The sequence below is a fragment of the Hydra vulgaris genome, chromosome 01 (genome assembly GCF_038396675.1).
Source record: "Hydra vulgaris chromosome 01, alternate assembly HydraT2T_AEP".
In the NCBI taxonomy this organism is placed as follows: Eukaryota; Metazoa; Cnidaria; class Hydrozoa; order Anthoathecata; family Hydridae; genus Hydra; species Hydra vulgaris.
In genome coordinates, this window is record NC_088920.1 from 54,960,743 (window position 1) to 54,975,394 (window position 14,652).

Sequence of the window (14,652 nt, forward strand, 5' to 3'; positions counted from 1 at the left end):
TAGAACTAGATTAAAAATTACAAATTGATTGCTTGCTTTAGAAGTAATAGATCCAGTAAAAATTGCATATTTCGCGTCATCGGTAAAGATGCGTGAATTTCTCGGTGACGGATCAAAAGTTTGAAAAAAATTTAAATGTCAAGGTTCAAAGTGGAACACTATTTTAAACAATATATACAGACAAGGCCATTCTCTCTCTCTCTCTCTCTCTCTCTCTCTCTCTATATATATATATATATATATATATATATATATATATATATATATATATATATATATATATATATATATATATATATATATATATATATATATATATAATATATATATATATATATATATATATATATATATATATATATATTTATATATATATATATATATATATATATATGTATGTATATATATATATGTATATATATATATGTATATATATATATATATATATATATATATATATATATATATATATATATACATATATATATATATATATATATATATATATATATATATATATATATATATATATATATATATATTATATATATATATATATATATATATATATATATATATATATGGGCTCATTGTCTAAGCAATAAATTCATGATATAATTTGAAAATCATACACACTTGCCGTATTGGTCTTGAAAATTGCGCTATCATATCTTGATACCTGCAGGGTAAGTAAAATGTTTTGAAAAAGCATAGTAAGCAAAATGTTTTGAAAAACTACAAAAGAATTGAAATATTGATAGCATTGTAACATGTTATTTTCACGGCAGTATTAAAAATACCGATCAGTTCGAAAATATCTTTTGATAAAAAACGAATTTCGCTTTTGGCTTCATCCGCTGATATGTCGTCCATCTTAGATAACTGTGATGAGGCAAAGTTAAGTTATTAGATTTATTAACATCGTAAAGTAATAACAGCTCTTCATTGTTTATTATCTTATCAGATTGAAAAATAAGTAACCCATTACGAACCTCGGATAACTATTTATTTAAAAATTACTTTAAACTTTGCTTTTTTGTTGTGATGTCGCACCGAATAAAATTTTTAGTTCAAAATTATAAGCATTCATATTCAAAAAAAGTCATACAGAACTATACAAAAACTTTTTATTTAGTGACTTTTTCATAGTTATTTTCGACAACGATATTTTACTTGAAACGGCAACGATAACGACGGCTTAAAAAATTATTACTTTTAATGTTCCCGTCGTAGTTGGGATTTCGCAAGTCGTTATTCTCGATAAAGGTTAACGCGATTAAGGTTAACGCGATAAAGGATAAGGATAACGCGATAAAGAATAAGGATAACGCGATAAAGGTTAACGCGAAAGCAACTTTAATAAAACAACAAAGCCACGTGTGTTTTTTTTTGCGTTATTTAGCCTTATTTTGCGTTATTTAACCTTATTTTTTAAAAATAATATTTTATGTTACTTTAGTTTTATATTTGGTTATTTTTAGTTATATATTTACTAATACTTTAAATATTTTATTATAGATTTATCTATTGGGAAAGCATGCCTGAAGGCCCTGAACATTACTTAGCAAGTGACTTTATTAACCAGAGCTGCAATGGCAAAGTATTTTCGGGAAACGTTTTAAAGTCATCTGTTACAAAAAATCCATGCATTGAATTGCCATTTAAACATTTTCTAATTAGTGCTGAATCGAGGGGAAAAGAATTAATGTTAAAACTATCTGAATTTTATGAAAAAGATATAAAAATGGATCTTGAATTACATGATCAATTTATCAAGTTAGAGGAGACAAACGTCGAAAAACAGGACCAAAGTAAGGTATTGTCTGAAGTGAAGATTTTATTTCAGTTTGGAATGTCTGGAACGTTTACTTTTACTTCTGAAGCAGAAATACCAAAACATTCGCATCTAAAATTTTATACATTTGAAGAACCAAAAATGGTTTTAAGTTTTGTTGATATTAGAAGGTAAATCAATAGTTAAATAACATTAAACTTTATTTTTTTATAAATTATATATACATTGTGACGAATAATTATTTTTAAAAGGCACTGCTAAAGCAGCTAAAACTTTTAGCTGCTTTAACAGTGCCTTTTAAAAAGAATTATTGAAGAATTCATACTTATAGTAAAAGTATGAAAACAGCAAAAAAAAACTTCAATAAGCTATTTCCTAACTTTTAAAAACAGATATTGTTATATCTAAAACTGTTCAAACAAAAATCTATAAACAGCTAATTTTGGATCAAGCAGAAACTTAATCATGTTAATTTTATTAAATATTTTAAAATGAAAGTAAATTCTAGTTTATCATTTGTATTGCATCTTTAAGACTTTGCAACCCAAAGTCTTAAAGATGCAATATCAAAACATACAATTTCAAAAGATACATGGATGATGGTTTTGTCGCTTTATTAAAATCAGTTAATATTAATTTGCTGTTAAAGTGTCTCAATTCTTTACACCCTGATATCAAATACAGAGAACAATCTAAAATTTCATATACGAAAACCACACACAGTACCAATTTTTAAACTTTTTAGACATAATAGTTATTCTACATGATAGCAACATTATTGAAACAGATACTTTTTATAAACCTACAAATTCCCATGACTATCTAATTACAATAGCCATCACCCTAAACACACAAAGTAAAATATATAATTTTTACATTAGCTAAAAAATAATTTGTTTTGTATCTAATCCAACAAAAATACAAATCAGACTTCAACAACTAAAACAATTTTTAGTTTGATGGAATTACCCAGTAAAAATCATTATTAATGGAATTTTTAAAGCTCGACTGCAGGGACCAGCACCTCAAAAAAGAGAAAAGAACAAACATGACATGACACAATGTACATTTAAACAGAAAGTAATTACTTTTACATTACTTTTAAAATTTCCTTGCCAACAAAAATTAAGTTATGCTATATTTTTGTTATTTATAGTTTTTTATATAAACCTTAATTACTTCCTTTATTAACTTTTTTTAGGAAGTTTAATATAAAAAGTTTTTTTATAGTTTTGTAAATCTCATACACAGCTGAAGATTTTATATGAAAGATCTTCTGTGTTAGAGAAAAATTTTAAAATATTTGTCAAAATTTAACTAATAAATATATTTTACTCATCTTAGTTTGAGTAGTTTTTCTTGTGTTACCTGGAACTTTTACTCATATTTGTTAAAACATTTTTTGGATAAACATTTATATATATATATATATATATATATATATATATATATATATATATATATATATATATATATATATATATATATATATATATATATATATATATATATATAAATATATATATATATAAATATATATATATATATATATATATATATATATATATATACATTTATATATATATGTAAATATATATATATATATATATATATATATATATATATATATATATATATATATACATTTATATATATATGTAAATATATATATATATATATATATATATATATATATATATATATATATATATATATATAGATATACATTTATATATATATATATATATATTTATATATATATATATATATATATATATATATATATATATATATTTATATATATATAATATATATATATATATATATATATATATATATATATATATATATATATATATATACAGTGGTGGCGCCAAAAGTATGGAAACTTTTCAAAAATGCTTTTTATTTATAAAAAATGCAACACTTACTACATATTATGCATATGTTTATTGAAGTCGTAATACAACTTTTTAATAATATAAAACATTTTTTTTTTTATTAACATATACAAAAAAAAATTAAATTTTTAAATTAGGCCTGGTCATAAGTATGGAAACTTATGACCATTTTAAATGTTCCCTTGCAAACAATAATCTACCCATCTTATTTTTCTTAGAAATTAACTGTTTTTTGACAGCCACTCTTCCAAATAAGCCCGCATCATTTAACCTTCTACGAACTGTCCTGTCAGATAATAAAACCCCATGCTGTTCCAAGATTTCTTCTTTTATATCTTTTGATGACTTTCTAGGATCTTTTGTAGAAGTATTTTCTATAACTTTATCTAATCTTTTTGTTGTTTTTCTTGGTCTTCCAGGTTTCATTTTCACTTCCACAGTTCCCCTTTCTTTGAATTTTTTAACAATTTTCGAAACTGTACCTTTTGGAATTTGAAAATTTCGAGAAATATCAATTGGTTTATTACCGTTTTTAAAACACTCAACTATTTTATTTTTAATATCACTAGAATAATATTTTCGCGGTGCCATACTGATTAATATAAAAGTAAATTATGATGAACTAACAAAGATGTCAATTCTAACACGTTTTAATTCTAAATGATAAGATTTGTTTATGTTTAGTGACAAGTTTGAACAAGTTTCCATACTTTTGTCCAATTGAAATTAAGAAATATTAGTATGTAATAAAATGTCTTAGAAAAGACAAGTTCAAACTTGTAGTATATATAAAGTAGACTATTGCAAGTACACTCGGGTTAAATAATTTTAGTTTTATTTAATACAAATAAAAAAAAATGTAATTTAAAAAAAGTTTCCATACTTTTGGCCACCACTGTTTATATTTATATATATATATACATATATATATATATATATATATATATATATATATATATATATATATATATATATATATATATATATATATATATATATATATATATAGTTTGTTATCTTTGGGAAGAGCGGAAGGAAAAAAGTGATTCTTACGCCAACACATACGTCACTTTTAATTACTTTTGACTTTCGTCCAACATTTGCGTGTTGGACAAAAGTAAAAACCATTGATTTAATTACAAATAAATCGTTTTTAAAAAAAAACACAAAAACGCAAATTTAATTGACCAGAATGTTTTAAAAACATTCTGAATGTTTTTAACAATATAAACAATGATTTTTTTTTTATTTTTTTTAATAAAATGTTTTATTTTAAATTTTTTTAATAAAATGTTTTTAATTTTATTTTTTTTAAACTGTAAATCATGCGCGGAGTGTTGCTACATCGACTATCTTATAGCCTGACTCGCAAGGGAGTGCTGCTACATCGACTGACAAATAGCCTGACTCGCAAGGGAGTGCTGCTACATCGACTGACAAATAGCCTGACCCGCAAGGGAGTGTTGCTACATCGACTGAGGGTTTGGTTGGGGCAGGCAGTCTATCAATTAATAAGAAAAAAAAATTCCGGCCTTGCATTTTAATTTTTACTTTTTGTCAACAAAATATGAAAAAAACTTTGGGACAACATCTACGGGTTGTATATATATATATATATATATATATATATATATATATATATATATATATATATATATATATATATATATATATATATATATATATATATATATATATTATATATATATATATATATATATATATATATATATATATATGTATATATATATATATATATATATATATATATATATATATATATATATATGTATATATATATATATATATATATATATATATATATATATATATATATATGTATATATGTAAATATGTATGTATATATATATATGTATATATATATATGTATATATGTATATATATATATACATGTATACATATATATATAAATATATATATATATATATATATATATATATATATATATATATATATATATATATATATATATATATATATATATATATATATAGATATATATACATAAGTGCTTTTACTAATAGTATTGTTTTAAAATTTAGGTAAAGTAAATAAAATGGGCAGGCCTCAAAAAATAGGGGTTACCAAAATAGAAAATTAACAAAAGAAAATCAAAGAAAGTTCGATAAAATCATTGAAAAAACAACTAAACAAGATGGATTTTTAATTAAAAAAACCAAAACCGTAGTTCAAGAACAGATAAGCAATTGTGTTTCGATTGTGGAAATACATAATGAAACTACCACAGATGTCTTATCACTTGGTATTCAAACATTTAATGAATTAGAACAAAATAAACATTCTGACACAAATGATTTAGAACAAAACACTGACAAATCTGCTGGTTGTTCAAGAACAGTAAATCTGTCCAAAAATCATTCAAACATTTAAATATACCTTGATCCTGGTACATGGAAACAGTATAATGACTTTACTATTACATATTTATGTAATAAAGATAATGCCATTTGTCAAATCATCCCTGCAGATTTCTCATCAACAAAGAAGGTTTATACTGACAAAGTAGCAAGATATTTAAACAAAAGTTTTTTTTAGAAGAAAATTGCAAAATGGTGAATTTATACGTCAAAATTATCTAGTATATTTGGAAAGTAACAAATCAATTTATTGTGCTCCTTATTGGTTGTTAGGAGGTGGTGCATCAGCACTGACAACAACAGGTTATTCTGATTGGAAAAATTTAGCAAAATGTTTATTTTAGCATGAAAATACATCTCTAAACAGACAGTTAGAAACAGTTCTAAAGCAGCGATTATTTGGAGACTCTGCATCAAATGTGAATGAACTATTAAGTTCAGAAACTCTAAAAGAAAAAAATATGTATGTATATATATATATATATATATATATATGTATATATGTATATATATATATACATGTAAAAAACATCAATAATGGCAATTTTTTAATGGCCTTGAGTTAGTTGCTGAATTTGATCCGTTTTTAGTTGCGTATATTGAAAAATATCGAAATCCAGGAAAAGGAGGTATATCATATATATTGTCAATAATTTATGAAGAAATTGTAATACCGATGGCCAAAAAAGTAAAACAACAAATATTAAAGGAATTAAGAAAAGCAAAATATTATTTAATTAGTGTTGACTCCACTCCTGAAATATCACATACTGATCAACTTGCTTTTATTATTTGATATGTAAAAAGTGGAGTCCCCGAGGAACATTTTTTGAAATTTTTAGAAAATGTAGGGCATAAAGCTGAAGATATGGAAAAAGATATTATACAATTTTTAAATGAAAATAAAATTGAAATAAAAAGTTTGAGAGGACAATCATATGATCATGCTAGAAACATGTCTGGAATTTATTCAGGACTTCAAGCACGAATAAAGAAAATTAATGAACTAGCGCATTTTATATCTTGCGCAGCACACTCAATGAACTTGATTGGAAAATTTGCGGCAGATTGTTGCCAAGATGAAGTATCCTTTTTCTATTTTTTACAAGAGTTATTTAATTTCTTTTCTTCTTCAACAAGTTGTTGGTTGGTGTTAACTACTATTTTAAATAAAATAGTAGTTAACACCAACCAACATAAAAAAATTTTCCGAAACAAGATTGTCTTGTCGGTATGATACATGCAAAGCTCTGCATAAAAACTGGGTGGGAATGTGGAAAGCTTTAAAAAAAATGTCAGAAGATGGAACAGTATCTTCTTAAGTTAGAAGCCAAGCTCAAAATATTAGCAATCAAATGAATTGTCTTGAATTTGCTTTTATGATAACATTTTGGAAATCTATTTTAGAACGTTTTAATACTACTAGTTTAAAGCTACAATCCAATGAAAATGATTTATCGATTGTTGTTGAGCAATACAAATCATTGATTGAATTCGTAAATTCAATGTCAAATTTATATGAAAACTATGAATCTAAAGCCAAATAAGTATCTTTTGTTAAAGAATTTGAATGAAAACAAGGGAGAAAATGGAAAGTGTTTCATGATGAAACAATTAAAGAATCAGAATTACATACCAATCAGAATTTTAAAACCAAAACATTTAATGTTATAATTTCATGTCTTAGTGAAGAACTGAAAAAGAGACTTGAGGCATATGAATTAATTTACAAAAATTTTGAATTTTCAAACAATTTAACAAACTAACAACCAAAATTGATATTAGAAAAAGCTGAAAATTTATATCAGATATACAAGAACGATTTAGATGAATGTTTTATGTAAGAATGTGTGCACTTGGGACAATATTTGAAATCTAATGAAATTTCTAAAAATTTGATATTAGAGCTCAGTTGATTAATATATAGAAAAAATTAGAAACTGTTTTTCCAAATATAAATATAATCTTAAGAATATTTTTGTGCACACATTTAAGTAACTACTCTACGGAACGCACTTTTTTGTTATTGAAAAGATTGAAAACCTATTTAAGATCTATGATAAAGGAACAACGCTTAAACGCATTACCTATATTATCAATAGAAACAGATTTTATATTAAATATAGATTATTCTGATATAATTGATGATTTTGCTGACAAAAAATCAAGGCGAAAATTTTAATGTGTTAAAGGAAGTAAGAAAAGCAGAATTTTACTTAATTAGTCTGTACTGAAATTTTTAGTTCTTATTAAATCAATAAATTAATAAAAACTACAAATAATTAGTTTTTATTGTACATTTGTACTTTTTAATTTGTATTATATAAATATATAAATATATATATATATATATATATATATATATATATATATATACACAAATAATTTTAAATGTATTCTACAAAATATAGAGTGCTCAATATAGAATGTTCTTAAAAGAATAAATCAATAATAAATAAGTAAAAAATCACTGACAAATAAGAAAAAAAACTAAAAAAAACATGTTGCTTTTTTACTATAAAACATACACAGAGAGTTGCTGCATTGACTATCTTATAGCCTGCTGCTACAAGGGAGTACTGCTACATAAAATATTTTATAGCTGCTATAAGAGAATGCTGCTATATCGACTATAAAAATTTATTCAAGTTTTAAATTTTTTTGGTCTGGTTTATTACCATTCAATTTAAAATTAGAGGTTATGGAAGAAACTTTTCTACTAACTTGCATGACTATATATATATATATATATATATATATATATATATATATATATATATATATATATATATATATATATATATATATATATATATATATATATATATATATATAATATATATAACATTAATATAATATTTTTTTGGGCCATATATCTGTTATATATTTCTATTAATTTATAGTAAATTTATGTTATTTTTAGCTTAGTATCCATTAGTAATGCTAATGGACACTAAAGTAAAGTTGTTTTTTGGTTCAGTCTGACATTAAGTTCTGAATTATAAATAAATTGTCATTACTTTTTATTAAGAGCTGTTCATATTAAGTTATTATTATTAGGGTGGATCGAAAAGCAACTTTTTTTGAATTTGAAATTGTAATAGAGCGGAAAAGTTCCATAATACTATAAAAAGTAATTGTGCTAAATTTTTTTGTATATTTTTTATCTTCAGTTCGTGCTAGGGTTTTATTTTTCTTAAAAAGAACGCGTTTTCTGACTTTTTTTACAAAAGAAAGATAACAAATTCTATGCATATACTAGAGTTGTAATAGAGTTTAAACATTACATAATGACTAAGTTAGAAATGGTTACAATTTTGAAGAAAATGTTTTAATGTCTTCAGTTGCTGCTAGAAGGCTGAGTTTTTAAGAAAAAACACAATTTTTATTTAAAACAAAGTAATTTTAATAATGTAGTTGATGCTTTCACTTGCCGTTGCTGTTGCGATAATGAAATAAAAGTAATTAAAATGTAATAAATCAAACATTCTAAGCCAATGGTTACACCAGTGATTTTTAAATGGCATTAAAGTATGTAAGATGTCACTAATTATGTCATTTATTAACATCATCATCAGCATTATCTACCACAACTTATGTCTATAATCAAAACATTTCATAAATATTCAGATAGCAAAAAGCACAGGTTATAATTTATTAGTTCTGATTTAAATCTGTTTATTAATAAAATAAATTGAAATCAAAGAGAATTTTATTGGCAAAAATGTCTTCTGCTGCAGTAACAACAAGGAAAAAGTCTACTTGTTCTATCTTCAGTTCACCAGCAGACTTACGTAAAAATGTATTACCAACATACAAACATGTCATGCTAAGTTATCTTTTCTCAATGCAAAAAATGAGAGTGGAAAGTGGTGGAAAACAACCTTCTTTGAAAGAATTATCGGGAAATTTGGCGCACAATATAGAAAGTTTGTGGAGAAAAGCATCGATACCTACTGTGTCTCATAAATGCATTGTAAAAATGTTTCTTGATTACAATCAAAAGTAAAGAAATATTATGAAGTCCGTTAACAAAACAAAACATACAGACAAGTTATGGCTAACCATCTATTTATCCAGGTATGCCAGTATTGAAATAAAAAGTATCATCCATCCAGTTATACAAAGGAATGGTTTTTTTGCATATCCAGAAAACATGCTTCTTGCTATGGTATCAGATACTCGCCCGAATGTGAGGAAATTGGCATTACAACAAATAATGAAAGCAAGATCGATGAAAACAAACAAAGTTCGAAAGTTCACTATGCCAGAAATCAATTTTGAAGCAAAAGACTATACAGATCTAATTGATTGGAAAAAATGTGAACTAAATGAACCCCTGATTACCAATCACATTTCAGATAAAAATCTAATTGAAATATTAACAAATGTTAATCTTCCAGATGCATTTTCCATGCCATACTCAAGGAATAGAGAGATGCATCAAACTTGAAACCGAGCTTCAGATCAAGTTTGCGGTTTGGCTAATAGAGACGGCTTCATTCGTGCAAGGCTTGCATCACAAAAAATAATGCCTTTATTCAACACAAAATGACAATCTGAGACAGATCCAAATGGATCAGATAGTTGAACTTTATTACAGCTAAACTTTAAACATTTTAAAAACATTTTCCACATAACTTTAATTGTATATTATAGACTGCAAAACATGAAGCAGTGTTTTTTAGTAAAAACTCAGCCTTCTAGCGGCAACTGAAGGCATTAAAATATATTTTTTTTAATTGTAACCATTTCTAACTTAGTTGTTGTGTAATGTTTAAACTCTAATACAACTCTAGTATATGCATAAAATTTGTTATTTTTATTTTGTAAAAAATGATCAGAAAACGTGTTTTTGTAAGAAAAATAAAACCCTAGCACGAACTGAAGACATCAAAAATATTTAAAAAAATTTGGCACAATTACTTTTTATAGCATTATGCAACTTTTCCGCTCTATTACAATTTCAAATTCGAAAGAAATTGTTTTTTGATACACCCTAATTATTATATATTATATTATAAATCTAAAATTTTAAAATATTGTATAACAGAGTTACAAATATGTTTGTAAATTTTTTGAAAAACATTATAGTTTAACATTTATTATGGTCGAGTTTCAATTTCAACTTGTGAGACTATGCTACTGCACATTTTCAATTGGAATCAGTTCATGTTTAAGGAAATCCATAAGGTGCTTATGCAATAAAACCACTGGTTTAAAACCCCCTCCCCTTGCATGCAACTCTTTGCTTTTAACATTTGTCCCCTTCCCCTCTGCTTACCTACACATTGTTTATTAAATCAATCTGAGAACGAGAGTCAAATCTTGTATGTACTCACTGTCTTTAATACCCCCTCCCTTCCCTTGTATGCAACCATATATTTTTGGGTAACCCCTTCCCCATTCCTGCATACATACTTTATGGAAAATCCCTTTACAGAGTCATAAATTGTTTATCTGTTGTATTAAGAAAAATTGAGAACTGTAATGTCTTCAATAAGCCTAAAAAAGTTTAAAAAAATAGAAATTAAAATATAAAAGAAATAACTAAGAATTATGTTTCTTAATAGATTAATCTAAAAAAGTTTAAAAAAAAAATAGTTATGATATTTAATTATCCATAGGTTTGGAAAATGGAAAATATCTGACAGTTTTTCTGAAAACCGTGGCCCTGACCCTGTTCGAGAATATGCATTTTTTAGAAAAAATATTATAACAAATTTAACTAAAAAAACATTTCAAAAATCAATTTGTGAAGCATTGCACGATCAAAAATATTTTAATGGCATTGGAAATTATCTGAGAGCTGAGATTCTTTACCGGTTTGTTCAATTTGTTTTATATTTAAAATAATTGTTAAATAATTAATGTAAACTTTTATTTTTATGTTGGTGTTGCTAAGTTGCAATTTAGGTGCCGAATGGCTGACTTTTTTCATGGTTATTTTAGGTTTAACTAAGTTTTTAACAATTTGTTGAGTATTTTTTCTAATATTATATCAAGTACAAGGCTCGAATTACTGTTAATGAAATGGTCAATTTATCATATTGCAAAATTAAATGAAAAAACAAAATAATAATTTTACTACTGCAAAAATAATAACAGTCAAAACTTACTTATTTTAAATTATTATTTGTTTAAACAATAATTTTCATTAATTCAATAATTCTCATTTTTCTCCTACTATTCATACTATTAAATATTATTATTGACTATTTCATTATTCTAATCAGTTATCTTTATTATTACTATTACTGCTTTTATTATTGTTATTGCTATATATAAATGACTTTTTGTTTCTTTAGTTGCTGTGTTGTGTTAGTTATATTATTATTATTAGTTATTTTTTTTTATATTTATACCATTAGGTTATTATTTTGTTTGTTTGTTTTCTTACAAGGTCTCTGCTTTGAATTAGACTTGTACTATTTGCTTTGTTCATTCACAAAAGTATTATTTTAATATTTATGCTATATTGTTAATGGTATTTATCTTTTGTGAAAAATATATATTGGTTGATTAAAAATCAAATTAAAATAATGCTGACTCAGCATTTTATTGATTATCTGAAGCGATCTTTGATTAACAAAGCAACTTTGACATATAGTATCTTCGTAATGGCTAGGGGTAATTTCCTTATATTTGGTACCCCAATAGATTTTTACTTGTGGAATCCAAAAGTACTCGAGTGGAATCCAAAAGTACTCCAAAAATCCTCAAGACTCGATTGTCTCAGGAAATAGCTCGTTTATTCAATTTTGTTCAAAATTATTGACTTGTAAATTCATGATTTTTGGAGGTAAAACGAAGGCTGTGGCCCAAAATCCTGAGTAAAAAGTTTAATTATAAATCATTATTTTATCTTAGGTCTACTGAAAAAAATTAGATTTATCAATTGTCTTTCTAATACTTGATTAAAATTTGCGTTTAAAAGTTGTATCTTTTTAAAAAAATTTAAATTTTTTAACGAAAGCAATTATGTTTTTTAAAACATTTATTTGAATAAAACATCAAATAGTGTTATTTATTGACTAGTTTAGGACGTCTATAGTCATGGGCTAAGGAAGCCCCCAATATCCCTGGATTTTTTTTTTTTAAATAGATAAAATGACATTGTAATAATTATTAAAATTCAATTTAAAAACATTTTTTTTTGTTTAAGTTTGAGAAACAATTTATTTTTCATTATTTCAATTCAAATTGGTGAATGCTTACCTCTTTTTTTTTTATCAAAAACAAGCAAAAGTTTTGTTTTGTTCTTTTTAAAGTTTGTAGTTTTCTTGTTTGTATTTTCTTAAAGAATGATTGTGAATTTTATTGTTTTTGTATTTTTTTTGGCAGGTAATAATGTTAATAATAGACCTTTTTAATAAGAAGAAGTGTGATATTGAAGAAAGTCTTAACATTCATTGCCACAAAACTGGGTTTTCTAGAAAACAAGATTTTGTTTAATTCAAAGATCTTTCTTGAGAAAAACAAGAAGAAATAATAATAATAAGGCAAGAAAATTTAAAGGAAAAATATTGTTTAACAAGAATAATATGTTGTTATCATGAGCAATTCTACAGAAAATATTTTTGGGTTTTCTAGAAAACAAGATTTTGTTTAATTCAAAGATCTTTCTTGAGAAAAACAAGAAGAAATAATAATAATAATAATAATAATAAGGCAAGAAAATTTAAAGGAAAAATATTAACAAGAATAATATGTTGTTATCATGAGCAATTCTACAGAAAATATTTTTGGAGAAAAATTACAAAGTGTTGCAATCCTTTTGGAACACACAAAGAAAGTAAAAAAGTTGCTATAAAAGGTAATCTAACATTAATTACAACAGAATTGATATGGAAATTAAAAGAAAAACAATTTATTATTTATGAAAAATTTTATATTTTCATTTATTTAAAAAACTAAAAACTAAATTTGTTTCTTAGGTAATACAAAGATTTCCCTAGACTTTGCAAAATTTTTGCAACAAAATAATGTTTATGTAACCCCAGGATCGAAATTCTGCAGTTAATGTTACAAAAAAGCAGTAGAAACAGATGAAGATTTAAATTCACAGGAGGAATGGGAATCAAAAAGTGAGAAAAAAGGTAAGTTAGATACTCATTAGTATATAACATTAAAGAAACTTTTTTAGCAAATTAGATAAAAAGCCCCATTTCAAACAACAATATTACCAATGACTATGATCTAGACATTTTAATGTATGAAATAAAAACATTAACACTCGCACCAAAATCATGGACATGTACAAAGATATCAAGCTACTTTGAAGTGTCTGAGTATCTTGTTCGAACTGCATGAAAAGTTAAAAATGAGCATGGAATTCTATCATTGCCCGAAAAAAAATTGGAAACCCACTTTCACCAGAAACAGTTAATCACTAAATTAACTGTTTCTGGTGAAAGTGGGTTTCCAATTTTTTTTCTGGCAATGATAGAATTCCATGCTCATTTTTAACTTTTCATGCAGTTCGAACAAGATACTCAGACACTTCAAAGTAGAAAATTTATCAAAGTGATGAATTTTCAAGAATGATGCCAGGAAA

The 14,652-nt window shown here is 24.5% G+C and overlaps 1 protein-coding gene across 1 annotated transcript in view; it reads left to right on the forward strand.

Moving 5' to 3' along the window:
• The first annotated feature begins 1,488 nt into the window (after positions 1-1,488).
• The window catches only part of LOC100212522 (endonuclease 8-like 1), a 52,082-nt gene continuing 38,918 nt past the window's right edge, over positions 1,489-14,652 (forward strand). Inside the window, exons 1-2 of the mRNA XM_065788685.1 lie at positions 1,489-1,965; positions 11,723-11,920. Of these exons, the coding sequence (XP_065644757.1) occupies positions 1,538-1,965; positions 11,723-11,920 (626 nt within the window). The 5' untranslated portion in view covers positions 1,489-1,537. The remainder of the gene's footprint in view (positions 1,966-11,722; positions 11,921-14,652) is intronic.